We start from the raw sequence: 22,294 nt of genomic DNA on the forward strand, positions 1-22,294 counted from the left end.
CTGCAACTCTGAGTTCTGGTTATGCTGAGGCAGAAGGTGGAAAGATTAATAAAAATGTTTCTTACAAGCTCTGCTGCAAACCCAGATACGCAGAGATAAGGTCGAGGGCTTGAGAAAGATTTGAGAGGGAGGGAGATATCTTACCTTCCTTCTCTCTTTTAGCGTCCCTCCTCTTTCTTTCATCTTCCTCCTTGGTTATCCAAGAAGCACAATCCTGATGCAGGTTCACTATGTAGATATGAAGATGATTGGTAACAGCTTTGAATACACAGAGCAGAGAAGATTCCAGGCTGCTTGTGAAGAGGCTCTCCAAGCCATCAAAGACCACTCCCTTGGAGCAGTCTTCATGCTGCGAATAAAGGGAAGAACAAGTCAGCCATTGCACGCAGGAGGCTCACAGCTGGACAGTAAAGATATGTCACAGGGCACCAGCTATCCTTGTTCAAAGGGCATTAGCTAAGAACAGCTTGGATCTGTCCTTAGGCTCTGCCAACTAGGGGCATCTGCAGCTTCCCCCAAGGTTCCCTGCACACAGTCCAGGATCCTCCAACAGCACGTACGGACCTCCTCCTCCTCCTCCTCTCCAAGTCATACCCCTCTGCCTGTCTCTCCAGAGCAGGAATGTCTCCTTTTCCCCCACCCCACACACCTTCAGCCTCTCACATAGGATGTCCACCAGCAGGTCCTCGGGCAGCACACAGCTCAAGCAGTTCAGCTTTTCCCCATGACTGCTGATGATGTTCAGCTGTTGTGGTGCAGGAGCAGTGGAAACTGTGAACTGTAATGTGGAGCATTGTTAGGAAAATAAACCACGGTGGAAAGCCCTGAACAATTCCCACTGCTGGGCTTGCAGCTGGGGTTCCTCACTAGTGGAGAGTAGAACAACCCTGCAGTGCAGTATGTGAGGCTCCAGGGGATGGTCCTGGAGGGTCCATGCCTTGGCCAGCAGAGACCCAAGCTTGCAAGCCCCCAGTGCAGCCTTCCAGCACTTTATTCACTGCCTGCAGCCATACTAGCCAGGACTGCACTTCACCAGCAAACCACTTAGAACCAGTATAGCTGTCTGCCAGAGCACATTCCCAGCTCAAGTCATACCCAGCCTGCCAGCTGGGCTTGGCACTATGGACCCACATAACAGGCCCTGGCTGGCACACAGCCTCCACGGTAAGCAGCCCCTGCCCATCTCAAAAACAATGCAAAGGTCCCAGACATCAACCAGAGCAGATTGTGTTTACCTTTTTGTTGGATTTGCTGGCTGGCTCCTTTTTCTTTTGTGCTGGAATGTTCTTGCCTTTGGCATTCTTCTTGATGATTTTTTCTTCAGAGGCTTGTTTATTCTTGGTCCGAGCAGTAAGCTTTTTACCTGCATAGGGGACAGATGGTTCGGGGGGCTTTGAAAAACAATTAGGTACCTTTCCCCACAATGGGCGTAACCTTGGGCCCTTGAAGAAATGTGGCACTTTTTCCCCAGTCTGCTGGGCACTGGCAGCACTGTTTCCCAGAAGCAGCTCCTTCCCTCCTTCTCCTACCAGCATGGTAAAACATGCCATCCCGTATTTGATTTTAAAGCCAGCACTATGTCCCTCCTAACAACTGTGCATGCAGGTGACACTCTTGCACAGCAGCTCCCCTGCAGATCAAGCCAAAGATTTGTCCTTCAGGACCATTTTTCCATACACTGCACCCATCCTGCATTCTCATGTGGGGACCTGAAGCCCTACCCCACTTGCATCACCTGTCTCCACTGAAATGAAATCTTCCTTGTGGGAAAATCCCAGCTGGAACCCAGACTCTTCTTCCTTCCACCAGCTCCCAACCCAGCCAGATTCAAAACTGAGCAATGCAAAACTTCCCCCTTGCACTGAGCCAGGTCTGCCTCACCCTGCAGAGCTCAGGGTACCAATTTCCCAGTAAGTTTCATTAAAGTCTTCTGTCTTACACGTAGAACAGCCCAGCATGCATGAGCTGTGTGCCCTGACAGTGGGCATAGGTAAATCTCTGGAGAAAAGAGCTCATCTGTAACATGTCTCTCATTGGAAATTCCTCTGGGAGCTTGTCCTTCCCTTCCTCTCATCTGTGAGGTTACACTCATAATCAGTCCTCTTGTGCTTAATGAGCCACTTCAGAAGGCTTTTTCCTTGTTAAAGTGGGCAGCAGTTCTGCCTGCTGCCCATGAGGAGCAAGCTCGATTCAGCTTAGAGGAAATAAAAAATATTTGGGAAAGGGACAGAAGTGCTTCACCATCCCTACAAAAATGAACATGTACCAAGTATGTACCAAGAACGGCAGCAAAGGGGTTATAAAAGAACCCCTGACTGAGCCCTTAAAATTTATTTCTTTTTTTTTAGACAAGCCAGAGATGCACTTCACCCATGTTCCCTAAGAGACCCAAGGACTGAAAAGGTGCTGCTCTGAGTAAGCAGAAGTGGACAGTTATGGTAGGTTTCTCAAGCACTGGCTCTGGGTCCAGCATTTCTCCTTACCAGCATCATCTTGGTCTTCGCCTTTCAGCTCCATGGCAGCCTTGGTGCAAAGCTCCCGGGCGCGGCGCCCTGCTTGGCTCTGATCATTGGCGATGGCCTCTTTCACCATGGTGTCAATGGACAAGTGAGCAGTGTCATAATAGTGACACAGGGCCACCACTATCTCTGTCTTTCCTGAGAGAGAGGAGGACTGCTTGGTGACACTTGCATATGAGGCATTACAGGGAGAGGCCCTGGAAGAACCTCGAACAAGATTTCAAAGTTAAAGGGACAGTGGGAAAGCAAGTGTCCCTCTGGGGAGGCCATGAGGGAGGCAGCTGGAGTGTGGGTACAAGCTCTGAATTCTAGAGCCAAGAGGATCATCTCCACCTCCTGTTCAGCTGAGGACTTTGCCTTAAGCACCATGGTCCACCAGGATGTGTTCCTCCTGCCTGCCCCTCTCCCTGCAGCCCAGGGCTGCAGCTCACATACCTGCCCGGGGTGGCCCATGGACAATAACAACAATCCCTCTGTCCTGCTGTGCTTCACAACTCTCTGAAGATGGGTCGATGCCCAGGTGGCGCATGACAGCCTGAGAGATAGGGCTCCCAGTCACTTCCACCATGGGCTCAGGAGAGGGTGTGACAGCCCCATGATATGCTGCAGTGCAAAACCAGGGGGGAAAGTCAGCCTCCCGCCCTCCTTTGATCCTCATCATCCTCCCCATCTCCTCAGATCCCATGAAAGGAGACTTGGTGAAAGCAACATGAGCTTGTTCTTTTGTTGCTAGGAAGGTGCAAATATAAAAGAGCCAGGGATATTAGACCTGGTCCTACTGGCTGAAGAACTCATCCAATCCTAGTCTTTGTGGCTAAGGGACACAAGGGAATATCCTGATTATTTTCCCAGTCTATGGCAGGTAACTATGAGCTTGCTTTGGCTACATTCAGGGTTGGGAGAGGATGCCACAGTCCTTCACCCAAGAGTTCCTCCACCAAGCTGGGGAACAGGCAGCTGCTAAAAGCATGGGCTTTCCCTGGAGAACAAGGTGACAGACAGTTCAGGGTGTATGGGCTGGACTCCCTGCTGTGACCACACTCAAGACAGACACTGACAAACCCTCACTGTTTTTCTGACCTGGTGCTGCCTTGTCCATTGCCTTGGCCTCTTCCCTAGCCTTCAGCTCTGCCTGTTGAGCTTTCAGCCTCTTCTGTGCTTCATAGTACTCCAGCACCTCTGAGGGCAGCGTCCCACCCACGGTGCGTGGAGGCATTAGGAAGTTCTTTTGGTACTCAGACCCCACTGCTATCCGCAGGATCTGTGCATGTAGGGAACAGAAACCATACGCAAAGATTCCTTTTCTTGCCTTTCATCACACACACTCAACAAACCCATTTTCTGTCTCCTCCCCTCCTCCCAACAACTCAAACTATTTAAGTCCTCCCACAGCACATCAACAGAGCTGGCTTTGCCCTGGGGATTGCATCCATCTCCCTGGCACAAGCCTGGGAATGCTGGAGTGCTGTGAAGCTTGGGCAGCATGTACAATGGGGACCAGACCTGCCTTCTCACCTTCTCCTCCTCAAGGTACTGCTCATCAAAATCCAGTGAGTAAAACTCAACAGGGAAGTTGCATGGGTTCTTCACCACCACTGTGGCATCCACCCCATCACTGTCCACCAGCACCCATCCCATCCTGAGTGCTGGGGGGCTGAACTCCAACCGTGGCTCTAGACCTTGTCCTGAGAGGTGCAGCTTTAAATGATTGATGCTTCCACAAACGTTAAGCTTCAGCTCATTCTTGTAAGACCTCTGAAAAGAGAAAAGGGAAGAAAACTCATCCATGGAGTCCCAGGTGACAGGACTCCAAATACAACATTTGCCCCAAGGTCAGGGTGTTATCAGCCCCTCCAAGGTGAATGGAAACCAGGTATTTACTTATGCTAGATACTACAGTGTTTGTGTCCTGGGTCTGAATAACTGGGATGAATCCTGGTGTGCATTCTAACTGGGTGTTTGGGTATCAGATGGAAGTACAATGGACTGTCAGGTGTTTTCACCTAGTCATGCAGCAGTGCAGTGCTCATGAGAAGGGCCCTCGGGGTTACAGTGTCCAGACACAGTCCTGGCACTGCCAAGTCAGGCAAACACCAGCTCCAGGAGAGAAGCAAATGAGCTCTCACTGGCTAGAAATAAGGGTCATCTTCTCTGCTTAGTGTCTGGCTCTGGTCATAGCCAGACACAAGATGGTTACATCTCTCGAGCAAATAAAGACCCCTGCGACTGTTAGCGGGCACAGAAGCACTTGTGTCCATACTGGTACACACTGTCAGATTCCAAGAGCCAGCAGCCACAGGCAAACTGCTCTTGGGAATACTCCATCCTTTAAGTTGAATCCCCAGCTGCATAGGAATGAGCAGGCAGGCCAGAGCCCTGGCTACTGCTGGCAGCACACCAGTACAGGTGATTGTCCTGCCATGCCCAGGAAGGTGTCTGGTGACTGTTTTGTCTGTCAGTTCTGCAGCAGGACGAGCCTAGACTGGCCATTCCAGGACTGTCCTCTGCAAGCGTGCAGCTGCAAATACAGCCAGGCAAGAGGGAGGCACAAGGGGAGTTGGGCACATCCCCCTCCTTGTGCCAGGAGGCAGCCACAGAGCCCTGATGCTCTCTCTCTGTGCAAGCTCCCTGTGGGCATTTCGAAGCACATCTCGCAGGAGTACTCTTGGGGTGAACTGAGCCATGCTGAGAACGGGGCTCGCAGAAAGCTCCCTGTGAAGGCAGAGCTCATACCTCTGCACCAGGCCCTCATTTCCAGATAGCCCTGACAGGCCTCCTGGGCTGACACCTGCCAATCTCACCTCCTGCTTGGGTGTAAACTGGATTTGTAAGTTCTGCCACCTTCCTGGATTGAGGGTTCCTTTGGAGGGCGTCACTTCAAAGGGACAGGGCTCATCCTCCAGCACCTGCTGCTTCTGACGCATGGCTGGTGTAATGCGTTTGCGTTGATTGTCCTGGGCACAGAAACCAATCGTGTGAGGTCTCCTCAGTGTGTGAGGACAGAGCCTCAGTTCCTGTAGTGCTCTGAGACACTGATGATACTGTGCTGAGAGTACCCACAGCCAAACCAAGTGTGGCCCCCATAGCCTGGAGCTGCAGCAAAAACCTGTGAACTGGGCAGGCAGATAGGGAACTACTGTCCTGAGAGGAGGAGGAACGGGTGAAGATGGCAGAGAAGCAAAGCATCAGATAATGGAACAGGTCCAGGCAAAACAGTCTTGATCTAGACCCTCAGAAGCTTCCTCAGACACACTGTAGATCCAAGTGCTCAGGCAGCCACAGGAGCAGAAAGGGCAAGAGACACAAAGAAAACCCATCCAAAAAGTTACATGCTTGACGTCGCCTGTGCTTTACCTTCCTGACAGGCTTGATGGCAGTAATGAACCACTCGCAGGGTATCTGGAACCAGTTGTAGAACTGGACTGTCTCAATCTGGCACTGCCCAACATGGATATCAGAGAACTGCAGCATGTTCTTGGAAAGGGTGAGTGACAGTTCCAACACAGTGGCATGGAGGTGGATGTTATACGTGGGGCCTTTTGCCACCTGGAGAAGGACAGAGAAGTCAGCGGAGGGTGCAGGTGACATCTGCTGCTGTGCCCAGCCTGCTGCGTGCCCCAAGAGCTCTGGTACCTCTATGGGCAGCAGCACATCCACATCACCCCATGGCCGGCGGGTGCTTTCAAAGCACACTTCAAGCATTCTGGTCTGGTTGTGGGGCAGGCCCTGCATCTGGTCCAGATTCACTCTGAAACCTTGAACAGATGAAAACAAAGCAGCTGAGATATACAAGAAACACAAAACGTGTCATAAGCACTTTAAGGCCTTACAGGTGTCCTGGCTGAGAGGTCTGGGAAAAACCCCATGCCATGGTGTGACCTGGACAAAAAAAGAGTGCACCTGAACACCCCTCAGACACAGTGAGCCATTGTGTGATGGAAACCCAGCCCTGCCTCAAGGCCTCTTTTGATCCACCAGAGGATGTCACAGGCTGTTTCCTCAATAAAGGCTGAATACAAGTGCTGTGATAGTGTGAACTCCAACCAAAGCACTTCCAAAACACAGCAGACCCCGCTGGTTCGCAAAACAAGCTCACAGAGCAGCCAGAGAGACTTGATGCTCCTGGAAGCTGTGGGGAATAAATTCCCAGACGTAAGTTTTTCTCAACAAGGTGTCCACTCATTTATTGTTGCTTGTGTTGATGTGTCTACCCAGTTGACCATAACTGTTGCTTGTGTTGACTATTTCTTGTTAACGTTTTATGTTAGTGCTCCTAGCTGTTTGTCCCTTTCCCCCGTCCCAGTACCTGTGGAGGGAGCAAAGCCCCTCACAAGGCCTCCTTGGAGAACTATCCCCTAGATAAGAACTGCTTAGTCACGGTGACTAGGCTAGAGACCCTTCTCTTTGCTTTGGGCCCTGCTTTATCTCCTTGTAGCACTATTGGTCATACTTCCTTAGCTCCAAACCATCAGTCATTCTGTCAAGCCATACCTTCCCTATAAAGCCCCCTACTTTCACCGAGTTCAGTGGATTGCTATTGTCCCTGGACTCCCCTTTGCAGAAGACAATAAAGAACCCTGCAAAACCTCTACACAGCGCTTCCGCTCTCATTTCTCTGTGCTGGCCAAAGGTACCTTGCAAGCCGAGTTGAAATCACTTGGAGCTGAAATCATTATAAGAGTTGATCGCCTGAACTCCAGGCACTGCTTGCATATTGGTACTTTGTGGCTGAAGCCTGCCTGAGACACCAGGAGAGGCTGTTCCTTCTGGAACTGCCTATTTGGGTCAGTTGGTGGCAGCCAGGGCTTGGATCCCAGGCTGCTACAAGTACCTACTTTTGTATCCATGCCCACCTCCACTACCCCCCTCGAAAATGGCACATGACAGCAAGTGCTCATGGGATTCCACTCAGTGGTAAAAACCCCTAAAAACAACGAGCCAGTATCACATCTAAGACTAAAAAATGGTACTCCCAGGTGGGGGAAAACAGTGGAGAAGATGAAACCACCAACCAGAGCTTTATTTTCACCTTGTTGCCATGACTTCAATAGCACCCGGCTGGCATGGCATCCATAGACCAAGAGCCAGCAAATGTTTTCCTAGGGATTCTCACAAGGATGGGCGCCCCCACTCTGTTGCCTGGCAAAGCTGAATTCCCCCTCCTTTGTACTGTCCAGTAGGAACAGGGTTTGTTTTGTGCACAACCCCTTGGGTTCTGTACCCAGTGCCAACCTTTAATAAAGGCTTCCTAGCCATTCATTTCAGGAGCCAAGGGCAGAAGATCCTGAGAGGTGACCAGAGTGATGAGCTCATCTGGCCCCTGCACTTCAGTGCAGGGCAATCACAGGCAGGCCAGGTCCCTGGGCAGGACTGGCCAGGAGAATTTTGCCTCTAAAGCTCCCAGCAGGGGCACTGAGAAAAGAAAAGCTCAAAAACCTCCCCAGGTTCAGTGTCTTAACATAATCTGTCTGAGACATCTCCTTCAAGCCCACAGGAAGTGTCTCCAGCACTGCTTACCTGTGTTCTGCAGGGCAGATACATTGATATGGAAGGACACTGGGATCTGCCCAGGGTTGGTGATCACCAGAGTGCGTCTCTCAGTGTAACCCTGAAGGACAGTGCCCATGTCCAGGACATATTCGGGCAGCTCAACTCTGCAAGGAGGAATAAGGACATTTGTTAAACCACAGCCTGGCTACATGTCCAAGTAGATGGGGGATACAAACCAAGTGGCTAGTTCTTTATTCACTGCTGTAAAAACTCAGCTCAAGCCCATGAAACCTGTGGCCTGACCACCTGGCAATGACTTTGGGAATTCAGGAGGAATGCAGGCCCCAGGTTTTATCAGCTACTAATGGTACGTGAAAATAAAATTAGTTTAAAAAGGACACTGGCCACAGCTCCTCTCCCATGAAAAGTCAGTGTAGGTGAGTACACTGGGACTCCACTGATCTCACTGAAACTGCTTAGCTTGGTGTACAGCCTGAGTCTGAAATTGCTTTGGGGCCTAGGAATAAGATTTGCCTTCACAGGAAGTCTTCACTGCTCTGCAACCAGATCACATGATCTGTTCTGCAGAGCATCTTCTTCCTGAACTGAAGCCTCCCATGCTTGTGCTGCATCATGATGCTGCAAAGAGACAGACCAAGTCACCTAGATAAGCCCTGCAACCCCACCAGCATTCAAGACATCTGATTTTGAGTTTTAAAGACTTTGCTGACATGTGCAGTTGCCTCCTCCTTTTCTTTAGTGTGCTCTGTTAGTTGGAACCAAGACATCAGCTGGGAGTTGTCTCTTTCAGAGCTAGTCAGCAGGGACAGAATTTGTGCTGTCTGGAAGGCCTTGAAGGTCTGCACTGGGTCCCCTCAGCTCAAGGGACAGAACCCCACACCTGTGGGGAGCTGAGCAGTCCAAAGCTCAGCACGGTGCTGGGGAAAAGAGGACACTCCACTGCTCACATGGAGAGTGTCACAGCCACCAGGACCACATCCTGTCTGAAGTCCAGGCTATTCCCAGCTCTGCAGACACAAGGAGCTCTCAGGACAAGGGGACATTGCTGGGTGTTCCCCACGAGGCACCTGGAGATGGGGATGGGAGTCCCTACTCACTTGACAAGACGCTGGCACAGCTTTTTGCCAGGGAACCTGCTGTTTGGGGGATGGGATGGAAGCTTTTCCTGCAGCTCCAGGGCAGCCTCCTCTATCAGCATCATCATCATCTCTATCTGCAGCTGAGCGTTTGACTGAGGAAAGAGAAGACAGTGCCTGGTTAGCAAAGGTCTTTCCCAACGTTGGCATCTGAGAAAGGATCCCACCCTGCTCCTGTTGAGAGGGGGTGTGGGGTCCTCCTGTCTGGCTGCTCAGTGCTGGTGACACCTCCTGCTCTCTTAGCCAGGACCTCATCTCCACAGCAGTTAACTCCAGCATCTTCACCTGCCCAGCCACTGTTAGCAAAGTTTGCCTCATCTGGCCAGGCAGACAAGCCAGGAACCTTCCAGAGCTCCAGAGACTTGCCTGCCCCCAGCCAGCACCAAGGCAGCTTGGACAAAAACTGTCTTGAATGGGAACTGGGACCAAGCTGGTGCCTCTTGGAGATGAGCAGCACCAGCACAGTCCCAGGGCACAATCAGGCAGCTGCTGCTCAAGTCTGTAAATCTAGCAGGACATGGGTTGGGACCAACAAACTCCCCAGCAATGACCTGCATCTCTTTCAAAGCACCATCAACTCCATCCCTTGAGCATGGCCTTCAGGATCTCTACCTGGGATAGCTTGGAAGTCAGTGCAACCCCAGAAGAGAGCATGAGCAGAGTGGAAGCCCTAGGGGCAATGCTGCGGTGACACATGGTTCTAAGTGGGCAGGGAGGTCCCAGGTGCCATCAGAGCACTGGGACGCTGCTGTGGGCTGAAAGAGGCTCAGGTGCCATGGAGAGGGTGGCATGTGCCAAATGGGGCTGCAGCTGCTCTTACTACCATGCCAGAGTCAAGCACTCCGGGCTTCTGTTTCTGAGTCTTCAAGGTCTGGGTCTTCGGGGTCAGAGATTTCAAGGTCTTAGTCTTTGGGGTCTGAGAATTCAAGGTCTTGGGGCTCTGAGTCGTCTTCTGAACAACTGATTGATTCCGCTGACTGTATTGTTGCAGGGGTCTTAGGAGCTTTTCATTTTTTTCATTTCCTGAAGGAAGAAAACATCCACAAAGAGAAGTGTGAGCTAAGTGGCAAGTCACTGCCTCCCAACACTGGCTTCTTCCAGAAAGAAATCGCTCTTTTAGAAAGAAGTTATCTATGCAAAGTGGATGCTGCTAGTCCTCTCTGAATCCTCATGTTTGCTCCCACTCATCTTCCTCCCCACAGAGGAGCATCTCATTGCCTGCAATGTCACGCAAATCCAACCCTGTCAGAAGCCCTGCCATCCTCTCTTACAGTTTTCCCAAGCCTTTCAGTCTAGCCATCATCCTTCAGGACCCTGCCAGATGTGCTGGCAAGCTCTGCAGGATGGCTCCTGGGACAAAGCCCATGTGGGATCCCCTGCTCAAGACCTATGAAGCAGTCAGAGGGCTTGAGTTGGTCCGGGAGTCCTGTAACCCTCAGGCTTGGTGGACGTGAGCATGAGCTACCCTATGTGCATATGGTAGGGAACAAAACCAGAGGGACCCTTCCTAGGGGCAGACAAGCAGTGCCCACCTTTGGTGTTCCAGGGCAGGTTCACACTGATCATGGGAAAGGATGCTTCTCCTTTCAGGCAGATATTCTCTGGGTCCAGTTCTGCCACTTTAAGCTGGAAAGTCCTGCTGAAGGCTCCTGGTACTCCTGGCATGTAAGAGAATTTCAGCACTTGCTTCTCACCAGGTGCAACGGAGCCCTGCAGGGATGGGAGAGGAGGGAGGGAATGCATCAGAGTGTTTGATGGGGGGATGGCTCAGGGGACAGACAGGCTGAGAGGACAGGTCTTCATCTAGAAGAAACCATCAGACCACATCACTTTTGTGATAAATGAATAACAGTCTTGGCTTTGGCAATTGTTAAAGTAAATACTATATTTCATAATGTTGACTTTTGTAAAAGAAGTTTTGCTAAAGTTTAGAGTTCTTTTAACGTGAATGTTATGTTGCATTGTGACACCAATGTTGGTGAAGAGTTGATGCAACATTAACATTTAACCAGTGGAGGAATGGAAACCTGTTGAATGTGCTGTAGAGTGACAAATGACCAGGACTAGGACAACTGCACGTGCTCCAAAAAGGTGGAACGGAGGAGGAACTATGTTAAAATATTTCAATACATATAACCATTTGTAAATATGTATGAGGCTGTTGCAATACCCAGGGTATATAAGGGGTCTTGATGTGTGGTGTGGTGTGCCTCTGGCTGCAGCTAAGCACCCAAGTCAAGCACCCAGTGCTGTGACTTGATTTATTGACTTTGTCCCCTGTTGTCTCTTACTTAATTTTCTTTAAATTTTAACTGAGGCATGGGCTTCGCTTCTCACACCTTCTACATCCCTTGTGCCCATAAGGTCGAGCCTCCAGCCGCAGGGTGCAGTGTGTTTTCCCAAGGGCTCATAAGGCTGCAGCCTCAGCACAGCCTGATATAAACACAGCTCTGCTGCCAATGGGGTTTGCCCTCTGCCAGCAAGAGCCCACCTCAACAAAAAAAAAAAAAACAAACCAAAAAAAACAAACCAAAAAAAAAAGGCTCTTTTGCTGCTGCTGTGGAAGAGAAATCCCTGCGCTCAGCAGGGCCAGCAGCTCCTCTCATCCCTTGTAGGAGACAGGCATGAAGAAATGGGAACGCCATCGGCTTCCTCCTCCCGCTGCAAGGAGGGACAAAGGCAGGAGCGCTACTTCGGCTGGGAGACATCCAGGCAGGACTGAGAAGCTTGGACAGTGGTGGGATGCTGCTAATTTTTCTCCTTGCTCTTCCAGCCCTGCTGCTCCCTAGCTCCCTCACTGCCCCACAAAGCCGCTGCACAGCAGCAGAGCTGCAGGAGGCAGGGAGCAGCAAGCCTAGGAAGGGATATGGAAGTGCTGCTTAGCGCTGGCAGCAGGGAGGCAGGGCCAAGGGCTATGTCCTGTGTGATCGCACAGCCTGGCTAAGGTGACCCTCAGCAACGCTCCAGTGCCAGCACAGCCTGAGATCTCAGCTGTCAGAGTCCCAGAGTGACTGTGAGGAACCAGTTAAATTTTAATTTATGCCTCAATATATGTTAAGAAGACACTTTCTGATACGGGGTGAAAAATTACTATGGGGGCTGTACCCTAACCCTTAACACCCTCCACGAGGAAAAGAAGTTGCGAGGAGAAAATGCATGCAGGCTCCACCTCTGGGGGGCTGCGAGCAGACTCCAAAGCCCAGGAGAATTTTGCCTGTCTGAACAATAGTCTTCCTAAAAGGGCTGAATTACAGGAGGAATCTTCCCATATGAAAGCAGTCAACGCTGCCAGTTTTTCCCTGCCGTTTTTGGCTTTTTGTTGGGCTGGGAACAGCTGGAGGGTCCGGCTCCCGGCAGAGCCACTCCCCGCTCGCCGCGGCACCCTGGTGCTCGGCTGTTTGCCCGCGGGCCAGCCGCGCCTGCTGCCGGCTGCGGGTGGTGGCCAGCACTGCGGCAGGCGTGCCCGCTCGGGGCGGCTGGCCGCACACAGCTCCATCTGCCGAGCGGCACACGGACAGAGCGCCCCAGGGTTACAGCAGCACCGCTCTGTGCCTGCCAACTGTTACTTTGCGTTTCTCACTTTCTCTCTCCGCTGTTTTATCCCCTTCTGGTTGGGACCGCACACTTTCTTCATCAAAAAACAGTTTTCAGATATAATACTTGTTTTGTTTACACTTTGTTTTCATCTGAGAAATCTAGCAAGTAGAATTGTTCTCTGTTCCCCTTACAGCAGCACAAGACAATAACTGCGAAGGGCAACCAGCCTGCTACTGGCACTGTACCACTTCAGCTCTGGAGAGGCAGAAGCAGGCAGGGAGAAACGCCCCTCCAGGCTGGGGTGAGAAGTGCCTCCCTCCCAGAGGCCTTTGCAGGCACATGTTAATATCTTGAGTTCTCTTGGTTTGTACAGTTGTTCCACCCCTGTTCACCTTGGATGCACCCTTTCTGGAAAGTTCTTCCTTTCCTTGATGCCCCTTGGCTATAGTTTGCCCTATTGCTCCAGCCCTGTTACCCTATTGGTTCCCCTGGTTGGCTGCCCCTCCTCTGCACCGCTTTTCCCTGTCCCTATAGGACCTTGATCCTCAGGACGTGCCTCTTTTGTCCCATATTTAACCCTGTGCCCTCAACCCAGTTTTGTCTTTGTCCCTGGATTCCCTTCCAGACCCAATAAAGCTTCACTCAGATTTCCATACAAAGACCTGCCCTTCGCCTGTTTTGTCAGCCACTTCTTGTTTTTAGCAAGTGTGCTCGGGGCTCCAAAAGCACAGCTCGTTCTCAGAGGAACCCAGAGAAGCACATCACTTGAGGTGACCAACAGATTTGTGCCTCCTCCCACTGGTGTGTGCCTTGTGACAGCAGAGCCACCCACCAGCCAAGGCCATGAGGGAGTCTGTCAGGAGAGCACTTGCTTCTCTGCACCCAGCAGAAACAGCAGAAATTACTTACAGCCCTCTCTCTCTAACAGCTGGGTTTGGGATTTTCCTCTCTGATTTTTTTCCCCCTTCCCCCCCTTCTTTTTTCCCTTTAACACTCTCCTGGGCCACTTGACACAGGACTGGGGTCGGTCACTTGTGGTACTTACAGTGGGGGGGATGACCAGAAACACGCCAGGCAGATGTTGCTCTGCAGTGCTAGGATTTAGCACCCAGTTGAATTTAATCTTGCCAGTGTTCGCCAGGGTGACTGTGCTGTGACAAATTTCATTAAATATCTGGAGAGAAGGCATAGGAGTGGGAAGTTACAGACCCAGGCCTGCTGCTGGGAATCTCCTTCCTCTCTCCTGGGGCTGAAAGCAGACACATAATGGGAGCAGGGACCACGGAGGAGATACAGGCACGGGGGGACCTAAGGAACCCCCAGGCACAGGGCACCTGCACAGGAGCAGGGAGCTCTGGCAGCACACAGAGGTGTGGTAAACAACCATGTGAGGGCCAGTAATAAAGGAACCAGGGGACCCAGGCCCTCTGCACTGTGAGGGTTCACCAACAGCCAGGAGGAACAGAAACAGCACTGAGGCAATGCAGAAGGCACCTGTATGCAAGTATTGGCAAGCAAAATACATGCAACAAGGGAGTCACACAGGGCAAAACAGACAGGGCCAGCAGCTGGAAATATCTGTGTGCTTTCAACTGAAAAAGAGTGAATGTGGGGATTATTCTGGGACAGACTCTCCAACTATTGTGACTGGAAGCCAAACTTATTCACTTGGATATTGTGTGGATTAAGTAAGAGCTTTAGACAAGAGCATGTCCGTGGGAAGATCAGGCTTTAGGAGTGGATCAGCAAATGGATGTCTCAGGGACATGCCCCTCTGAGCATCCCCCCTGGGGCCCTGCCTGCCCCAGGAAGCAGTGTTAGGTACCCTGAAAAAGAGGCATTCCCAGCATTTTGGAGAGGGTTAGAGATGGCCATTTTAAACCAGCTTGGATGCCAGATGTGTTCCTCAAAGGTTGCAATTCCAAGCTCCAGAGCCAACAAAGGGGCTGGGAAGGGGGAGGAGCCCTGGACTGAGGTGGGCAGGAACCCATCGGCCGTGGTTCAAAGGCAAGGAGCTGTGCCAGGGCACACGTGTGGTACCTGAACGCCGCAGTTGATCTCCTGGAGGCTCAGGGAGTAGCTGATGCGTGAGGCCTCCCCGGTCAGCTCCACCTCGTAGGTGGGGCCTCCCTCCACGTGGCACAGCGCCGTGACACTGGCGATGGTGTTGAGGTGGCCAAAGAAGCTGAAGGAGACCTTCTGTTTCTCTCCCGGCTGCAGCTTACCCCAAAATGGCGAGATATCAAAAACCTGGTTGAGAAGAGATTGAGATGTTGAGTGTGGAAATGGATGCAGAAGAACAGCTGTGCCTCAGAGTAAAGTACAGTCAGAGCTGGAGGGGCGCTCCACAGGTGCTGCACAGCATCTTTGGGTAGCCCTATGACATGTCCTGCATGGCCACTCCAACAAACAGTTTCTTCAGCAGTGCTTTGTGATGGGTCTGGAGGGATGTGAAGTCCTTCTGTGGGCAATGCTGCAGGCCACCAATGGGATTGGGAGCTACAGGCCTGCTTGCCATACCGAAAATGTGGAAGTGAGACAGATTCCCTCTTACCTTCTCCACTTCAAGGGGAGTATGAGGTACGTCCATGGATAACTTGAATTCCTTCAACTCCTGTGCGCAATGGAGTATTTCAGGAGTATATGGCAGCACCTGAAAAAACAAGCCATTTTCCATGCTAGGAGGAAGAGACAGCCACTTTGCAAAGTCTCAGTTTATAAGACAGCTTCAGGGCCACCACTGCAATACCAGCTCTCGGGTAAAAGCAGTGGTCTGGAAACAGGTGGTCTTGGCTGGGTTGGGAAGAGGGTACATGGAGATCAGCACTCATCACAGCTTGCTCTGGGAAGGAAGCTGGAGGTCTTATCATCATGATGCAGATAAAAGCCTCATCTTACCTTTGTGAAGAAAACATGGCCACAAAGTCCCACACTCCGCACAGGTCTGTAGGATCTCAGCAGGCTTCTCCTATTTCTCCCTCCCACACACCCCATGTCCAGCCACTGGCCCTGCTGCCCAGCGCACTCTCGGGGCACAGGACAGCAGGTCAGCAAAAAGTTCACTTACTGCAACACAAGCAGTAAGTGAACAAGAAAATTTACCTCTGCTCCTAAAGATTGGCGAAGATCCTGCTCTTCTTTCAGGGGTGAGGCTGTCTCCTTCATCTTTGTCATCTTGAAGCGTCTCCATGGAGATGACAAAGGCAAACAGGTTCTCTTCACCCTTGGTGGCTGGGGTTTGAACTTAGGTGGGTAACACTCATGTCTGGAAAATAACATAACTATGAACAGGGACCAGCCATGGGAGGAAGGGACACCTGCAGGAGTAGCTCCTGGTCAGGATGCAGCTGCTGGGTGGGTGCTGGTGTGTTGAACTGAGAAATGGTTGATCCAGCCTTTCTCAATCCAGGCTGGAGCAGCTCTGTTCTAAAGACAGCCCAGGGATGATACTGGTAGCAGTGGTGCAGGCAGCTGCAACTGCTTGCATTGAGGAACTACAGAGGGTGGGGATTAAAACCTTGTGGGGATGCAAAAAGCACAGTGGGAGAGGAAGAGACAGAGAAAGCAAGCAAAAATGTGAGATCTGAGGCACCAAGGGGCACACCTGGCCAGTGATGAGCCAGCACAGCCCCCCCAGTGCCCAACGCTAGAAACTCTGCAGCTCTACCAGGTATTTATCAGGGATGTTTCTCTGACACTCTTGGGGGGGTTGGATGATATTTTCCAACACTCCCAGGTGACTCAGGTCACATTCCCCATTTTAAATTGAAGCAGGTGCTCAGGGTAACTCTGCTTGTGTTTCTAATGCCACGTCACAGACACAGTTGAGCCATGCCTGCCTGTCACCCTGCCGAGCTGCAAGTGCTCCCCACACAGTCAAACACAACCTGGATGTTCCATTCCCAGACAGGCATTCAGTGCCTATAATGACCTGCTCCCCAAAGAATCCCTGTCTTTAGCTTTGTAGCTTGTTATCTAAGGCTGGGTTTCATTTCTGGATGAGGGGCTCTCTCATCATAACCCCCAAGAGATCTCTAATAATCTGTTCTACTGTCTTTAGTTTTAATGAATTGTTTGAGGCAACTTCTCAGGACCACGGTGCCCAGAAAATTATATTTTTCACTCTAAAGTAGAAAAAATATATTTTAATTTTAATATAATTATATTATATTATATGAAGTGAAAATTTATATTTTTCACTCTGGGAAGCAGGGATAGGAGATGATGTGATGAACAAGTCCTGCTGCCAAGCAGTACAGAACCCATAAGGGACATGTTGCAGTGGGGAAAAGTCAAAATGAGTAGCAAGTGTCACAAAAAAAGGGAATGAAGAATCCAAGGTGTCCACTGAAAGCTGACCCGTGGGAAAGAAATCATCCTAGCACTAAAGAAATTGTCTCAGAAAAGAAGGAAAGGGAAGGTAACAAGATGTTCAGCATCAGCTCAGTAGTTCTTTCTCTGGTGTTGGGACTTTCTGGGCATCCTCCAGCACAATGCAAGGGAGGAAGGCAAGGAGCAGAGAGCAGCTCCTGCAGAGAGGACCCATCCCAAACCAGGGGGGGCCAAAAGGGCCTCCAGCTGCACTGTGGACCTGGGACTAGGAGCCCTTCATCAAGGTAGACATTGCCTCAGGCCACAGAGATATGAGAAAGCAGCTTTCACTGCAGTTTCCTTCCCAGGGGAAACCACTATGGGGGCTATGCAGCACCAAACTGGTGGAAAACCCATTCCCTGAAAATCCAGCTTGACTACAGCTGGTCAGTGCTAGTTGCACCAGGGAAAGTCAGAAGAGTCTGTCAGATCCTAGGCAAACAGCCTTGCTTTTGCCAAAGTACAACAGGACACCAGAAACAAGAGCTTCAAGGAGAGGGCAAAGGTGCACATACCTCAGCCTGTTCACCTGGCTGTCTGAATGGAATGACCAGTGGTACTGGACAGGCAGTGGGCTGCAGTTGGTTATCTCCAGAGAACGCACTTCTTCAGTGCCAGCTGGGATGCAGCCAAACTCCAGAATGCTGGGCTGGATTTGGAGATTGGGGAAGTGGACTTCTCCTTGAAGGGTGATACACTCCACATAAGGATGGCCGTTGACCATGTTTATCTTCAGAACCTTCTCTTCCTTCCAGCTATGAAAATCCAGTTTATAAGATGGGTCAAATGCAATGTAGAGATGACAGGTCTGTCCTACATCCACTGTCACAGGCTGCAAGGAGATGAACAGTAATTAATCACCCGTGTGATGACGTCCCAAGGTCTCACAGCTGAAACAGTAAATGCTTGAAGTGTGATTCCCAGCATGGGCTTCTTGGTTCATCGTGCATTTCTTTTACAGCAACACTGTGACTGCAGCCACAGCAGTCTAGTCCAGGATTCCCTCAAGCCCATGTTTCTGTGCTCAGCAGCAAGACAAGGGGGTGGCTGCTGGAGAGCTGGGATGCTTTCCAGGAGACACCTTTACTGCATGGTTGGCCCAGACCTAGTTGCCTGCTCCTTCTCCTTGTGCCTTAAAGCCAGGATGGACCTTCTCAATTCAGATAAGATTTTGATTCCTTCAGCAGCTCTGCTGATGCAGCTCAGGCCAATCCACTGCTGACACTACAGAATAAACTTCTTGACTCAAGGCTCTCCCAACAGAAAGGCACCACCACATCCCTCCTCTTCAGACCCCACTGGAGGAGTCCAGGGCTGCTCACCTGGCCATCTGGGAGGGGCTGCTGGTCCGCATCGCAGAGCAGAAACGGCTGCTCCAAGTCCAGCATAAGGTCGAGTGGCAGCAAGCAGGTGTTCTTTAAAGCCAAAGGCTTGTACTGCAGAGTCAGGACATCATCACTGGGTTTCTATGGAAACAGGAGACAAGGAAAAACAGCCTCAACTAGCCACAGACCTCTTTCTGCTTCTGTTGCATCTCACATTTTTCAGCCCCAGAAGTGCATACATCTCTACCCTTTCTATTTGTGTCTACCCTTCCAGGAGATTTTTCTTTATAGCAGATGCTTTTCATGTTTAGAAATCACAGCATCCTCTGGGGGACAGGGAAACATTCCCAAGTGCAGATGAGGGAATAGGCCCCTCAGAGGAGGTGGCTGCTTGAACAAGATCCAAAGCAGAAAGTGAATCCAGACCATTTGTGTCCAGTTTTGTCTCTCTGTTGGGCAGATCAGCAGTAGATGATCATCACTCATATACAGACATTTCTTACAACCATACAGGCTCTAGCAGCCTCATCAAAGCAGTTCATCTACAACATGTGTCCTGCAGCCCCTGCTACAGGGACACAGTATCTGGTCTCAAAGCTATGAGCAGCCTAGGCTCCTCCTTCCTCTCTATCCATAGTGATGGGCTTCCTGCACGGTTTACAGAAACCAGAGAGTTTGGGAAACTAGTTCTGCATGTACTGATATCAGGCAGGTGCTGTGCCATAGTATGCCATCAGTCTGTGTGTGTGGCATCAAGCAGAAGCCAGGCAGAATCAGGGAGAGCTGAAAAGCTTCTAGTTACACCTGAACTGCCTGTTCCAGGGATTCTGTACTTCAGTGGAAGCCTAGGAATCAGACGAGAGGCCTGAAACTACAAAAAACAGATCACAAAACATCTTCTCTTTTTCAGACAACTTGCAGGAGAGGGAAAGATGATGCTGGAGTGGGATCCAAAGACTAAAGGGCACCTGCTCTGCCTCAGTGTTATCATTGCTGCAACTGCAGGATGTCTGGAGGTCCTTTGAAGCAGGTGTGGCTTAGGGAAATGAACAGAGCTATACCATATCTATATCATAAAGCATCCATGCCAACAGCAGAGAAGGCAAAGAGACACAGGAGATGATGAGTTTTTCCTTGTCAGCCTGAGGAATTCACAGGAATCTCCATTTTTCCCAGCCTCCCTACAGCATCGGGGTACAGACATCCCTGTGCCTTGGAGGATCCTGAAATATCTCCCTTTGCAGTGAGCAGAGAGACTGGCATTTCTCTGGAAGTGGCCATGATCCCCCTTGGCAGTGCAGCTGTAACTGCAATTTTACATTGGGGAAATTAAATACCAGTCTCATCTCTAAAAGCATCTTCACTCACTTCACAAAGTGCCTCAGTAAAGAGGGGCTTTAACACAAGCACACACCCCCCCCCTCAGCCATGCTGTTAAATGCCAGGATGCAATCCAGAAACTTACCTTCTCCACCCGGAAAGAGAATTGTCTCGCTGATACTTTTATAGAGGGATCAATAAACTTGCAGGTAATGGTTGTTTCTATTATCTTCTCTGTCATGCTGGCTACCTCTATGTCAGCTTTACACATCACGTAATCCTGCACCTCCTGCATGCAAAGGTCTCTTGTCACTGCTGGGTGGTGGCAGAGCATCCAGCAAATGCCCTGTGTTGGCTTAGCACCCACCACCCACCACAGGCCCTATTGTTGCCTTAAGACTTATGGCAAATGTCCCCTTTTCTTCCTGTGATGCAGCTTCTTTATTCTGCACTAAATCTTCTGTAACACTGCACCCCAATATCAAGGGACTGTGGAACAAGCCCAGGGGAGGGGATCTGATGGCTCCCCAGGCTCAGCTCTTGGTGGGGACCTCACCTGCTCGATGGGGGAGAAGCCTCGCAGCACCATGTCCACAGACTCGCCCGGCTGCAGCTCCATCGACAGTGGCTCCAGCCCAAACACGGGGCTGGTGCCTTTGGGGCTCTGGCAATCATCTTCAGTCTCGGGGCTACGGAGGGCTGAGATGCTCTTGCCCTTCTTCTTAGGTGGGCTGTGACATTCCACACTCCAAAAGAGCCGATGGAAATGGCGGCCCTGGTTTGTTAATTTGAACCGACGAGTACAGGGAAGTAAGCTAGAATAGAAGCCAGGATGGAAAACAGTATGTAAGTAGCTATTTCCTTGGTCATCAGATTGCTCCTAATGACCAATCTGAGGGGTTAATAGCTTGGAGACTGTCTTCATTTCCAACTCCTAGTGTGGATTAGAAATAGTGTCTGATAAGCTGCCCTTCTGAAGTCATTATTGCAAAGAGAAATATGTTTATAATGGTAATGTAGCATTTTCCAGGCGAGGCTAACAGGACCTGGTGTTTTCCTTCAAAATGTTTGTTCTGGGGTCATTCATACTGTGACTGCATTTTGTATTAATCTACACCCAAAACTGTTACTGAATCTTTGAGATCCTGCACTTGGGGACCTTTTGTGTGTGGGGGTACGATTGCAGGCATTTTTAAAAGCCAGCTCAGAGACACTTTCTGGATGATCCCAGCAAGCTGGTAAAAATCATCTGCCTGCTCCAGGACAGGAAACCAGGGGAGCAGGACCTCTCCTGTTCGCAGCAGCTTTGGTTTTGCTCTGATAGTCATTTGTAGGAATTTTTGCACTGGCATCCATTTCGCAATTAGAAGCTGTTTTAAAGTGAACTTTGCAAACTCTGCTGGCAGCGAAAAATCAAGCGAGGTCCTGGGCAGAGCAGGGCAGCAGCAGAGCCCACGAACAGCACGAGGAAGCAGCGGCAGCGGTGCTGTGGACCCCACACAAACCAGCAAGTTTCCATCTGCCTCTGGAACTGCTCTGAGAGCTCCTGCCCTCCTGCTGGGGGTTCTCACCCTCTTTCTTGTCTCTTTGTTCCCAGGGCCCCTGCTTGCCTGAGAGGCACCATTTTGGAAGGGAAGGCTGTGATGCCATCTTCCCTTGGTCCCTCAGCCACATGGAGGGACTGCCTCATCTGGGCACCATTTCAGAACCTTTTGTTCTGGGGAGCCTGTGAGAGCATTACTTGTTCAAGTCAGGACAATGTATGAGAACTAAAGACAATTCACTGGCCATTTAGCAACTGGTTTCCCTTTTAGTGGCTTTTGAGGGCATCTAACAACATTCAACTGGCCATCCCATGTTTCTAAAGGAATCTCTGCCTTCAGGGAAGGAGTCAGGGCTTTGAACACTGAAGAGGATCTTTCCTGAAGGACTACAGCAAAACTACTCCCTGTTGAGACAGGAGGTAAGGTGGGAGTGGAGAGATCTCCTACCTGAATTGGTATCCCAGGTTGAGCTCTGGGACAAATGGTTTGTCTATGACAATTGTGCTGCCAATGCCCATAGCCTGGACCAGAACGCTGAATGACAAGGTGTTGTGAATGAACACATAGATAGTGTTATCAAAAAACCCAGTGTCATCCAGGGTTGCTGTGACAGTCACAGGAAACTCGCCCCTAGCAGGGATCACTCCTTCTTTGGGTTCAAAACTGAAGTACCGGGATTTGAAACCCTGTAAGACAAGCATAATATGCATTTAGGATGGAAACCATACACCCTGGTTATTTGTGGGACATAAGAAAAGGAAAGACTAAAGGGGGAGAGGATAAAAATCATAAAGCCTTACTTTCTCTATATTTAAGCTACAGTATCAGGCAACAGCAGAATTTTTCAATCCATATTTCCCCCTCCTTTAACAGACTCACCTAGTTAACCCAGTTTTGGCCAACCCAAGGGATGCTTATCCTCAAGAGTGTGTTCTTTCCCTAGTCTTTCTCTGGAGTGTGCGCCAAGGAAAGCTGCTTTCTCTCTCCTGGCTTCCCACAAAGGCTCAAGGCCAGAGGAAGCCAGGACTGCT

At 50.5% G+C, this 22,294-nt stretch overlaps 1 protein-coding gene across 1 annotated transcript in view; it reads right to left on the reverse strand.

Moving 5' to 3' along the window:
* The window catches only part of LOC134048169 (hydrocephalus-inducing protein homolog), a 74,809-nt gene that overhangs the window by 20,315 nt on the left and 32,200 nt on the right, over positions 1 to 22,294 (reverse strand). The window contains exons 20-46 of the mRNA XM_062499769.1: positions 21,711 to 21,949; positions 20,276 to 20,450; positions 19,865 to 20,008; positions 18,397 to 18,540; positions 17,590 to 17,906; positions 16,154 to 16,197; positions 15,806 to 15,946; positions 15,602 to 15,729; positions 15,258 to 15,317; positions 14,744 to 14,953; positions 13,749 to 13,877; positions 10,699 to 10,876; positions 9,990 to 10,189; positions 9,128 to 9,261; positions 8,978 to 9,037; positions 8,550 to 8,648; positions 8,037 to 8,173; positions 6,153 to 6,274; positions 5,874 to 6,065; positions 5,321 to 5,473; positions 4,035 to 4,274; positions 3,600 to 3,780; positions 2,955 to 3,122; positions 2,484 to 2,657; positions 1,236 to 1,363; positions 650 to 745; positions 211 to 349 (exon numbers count right to left, since the gene is read on the reverse strand). Coding sequence (XP_062355753.1) covers positions 211 to 349; positions 650 to 745; positions 1,236 to 1,363; positions 2,484 to 2,657; positions 2,955 to 3,122; positions 3,600 to 3,780; positions 4,035 to 4,274; positions 5,321 to 5,473; positions 5,874 to 6,065; positions 6,153 to 6,274; positions 8,037 to 8,173; positions 8,550 to 8,648; positions 8,978 to 9,037; positions 9,128 to 9,261; positions 9,990 to 10,189; positions 10,699 to 10,876; positions 13,749 to 13,877; positions 14,744 to 14,953; positions 15,258 to 15,317; positions 15,602 to 15,729; positions 15,806 to 15,946; positions 16,154 to 16,197; positions 17,590 to 17,906; positions 18,397 to 18,540; positions 19,865 to 20,008; positions 20,276 to 20,450; positions 21,711 to 21,949 — 4,132 coding nt within the window. The remainder of the gene's footprint in view (positions 1 to 210; positions 350 to 649; positions 746 to 1,235; positions 1,364 to 2,483; positions 2,658 to 2,954; positions 3,123 to 3,599; positions 3,781 to 4,034; positions 4,275 to 5,320; positions 5,474 to 5,873; positions 6,066 to 6,152; positions 6,275 to 8,036; positions 8,174 to 8,549; positions 8,649 to 8,977; positions 9,038 to 9,127; positions 9,262 to 9,989; positions 10,190 to 10,698; positions 10,877 to 13,748; positions 13,878 to 14,743; positions 14,954 to 15,257; positions 15,318 to 15,601; positions 15,730 to 15,805; positions 15,947 to 16,153; positions 16,198 to 17,589; positions 17,907 to 18,396; positions 18,541 to 19,864; positions 20,009 to 20,275; positions 20,451 to 21,710; positions 21,950 to 22,294) is intronic.

Source organism: Cinclus cinclus, chromosome 11, assembly GCF_963662255.1.
Source record: "Cinclus cinclus chromosome 11, bCinCin1.1, whole genome shotgun sequence".
Classification (NCBI taxonomy): Eukaryota; Metazoa; Chordata; class Aves; order Passeriformes; family Cinclidae; genus Cinclus; species Cinclus cinclus.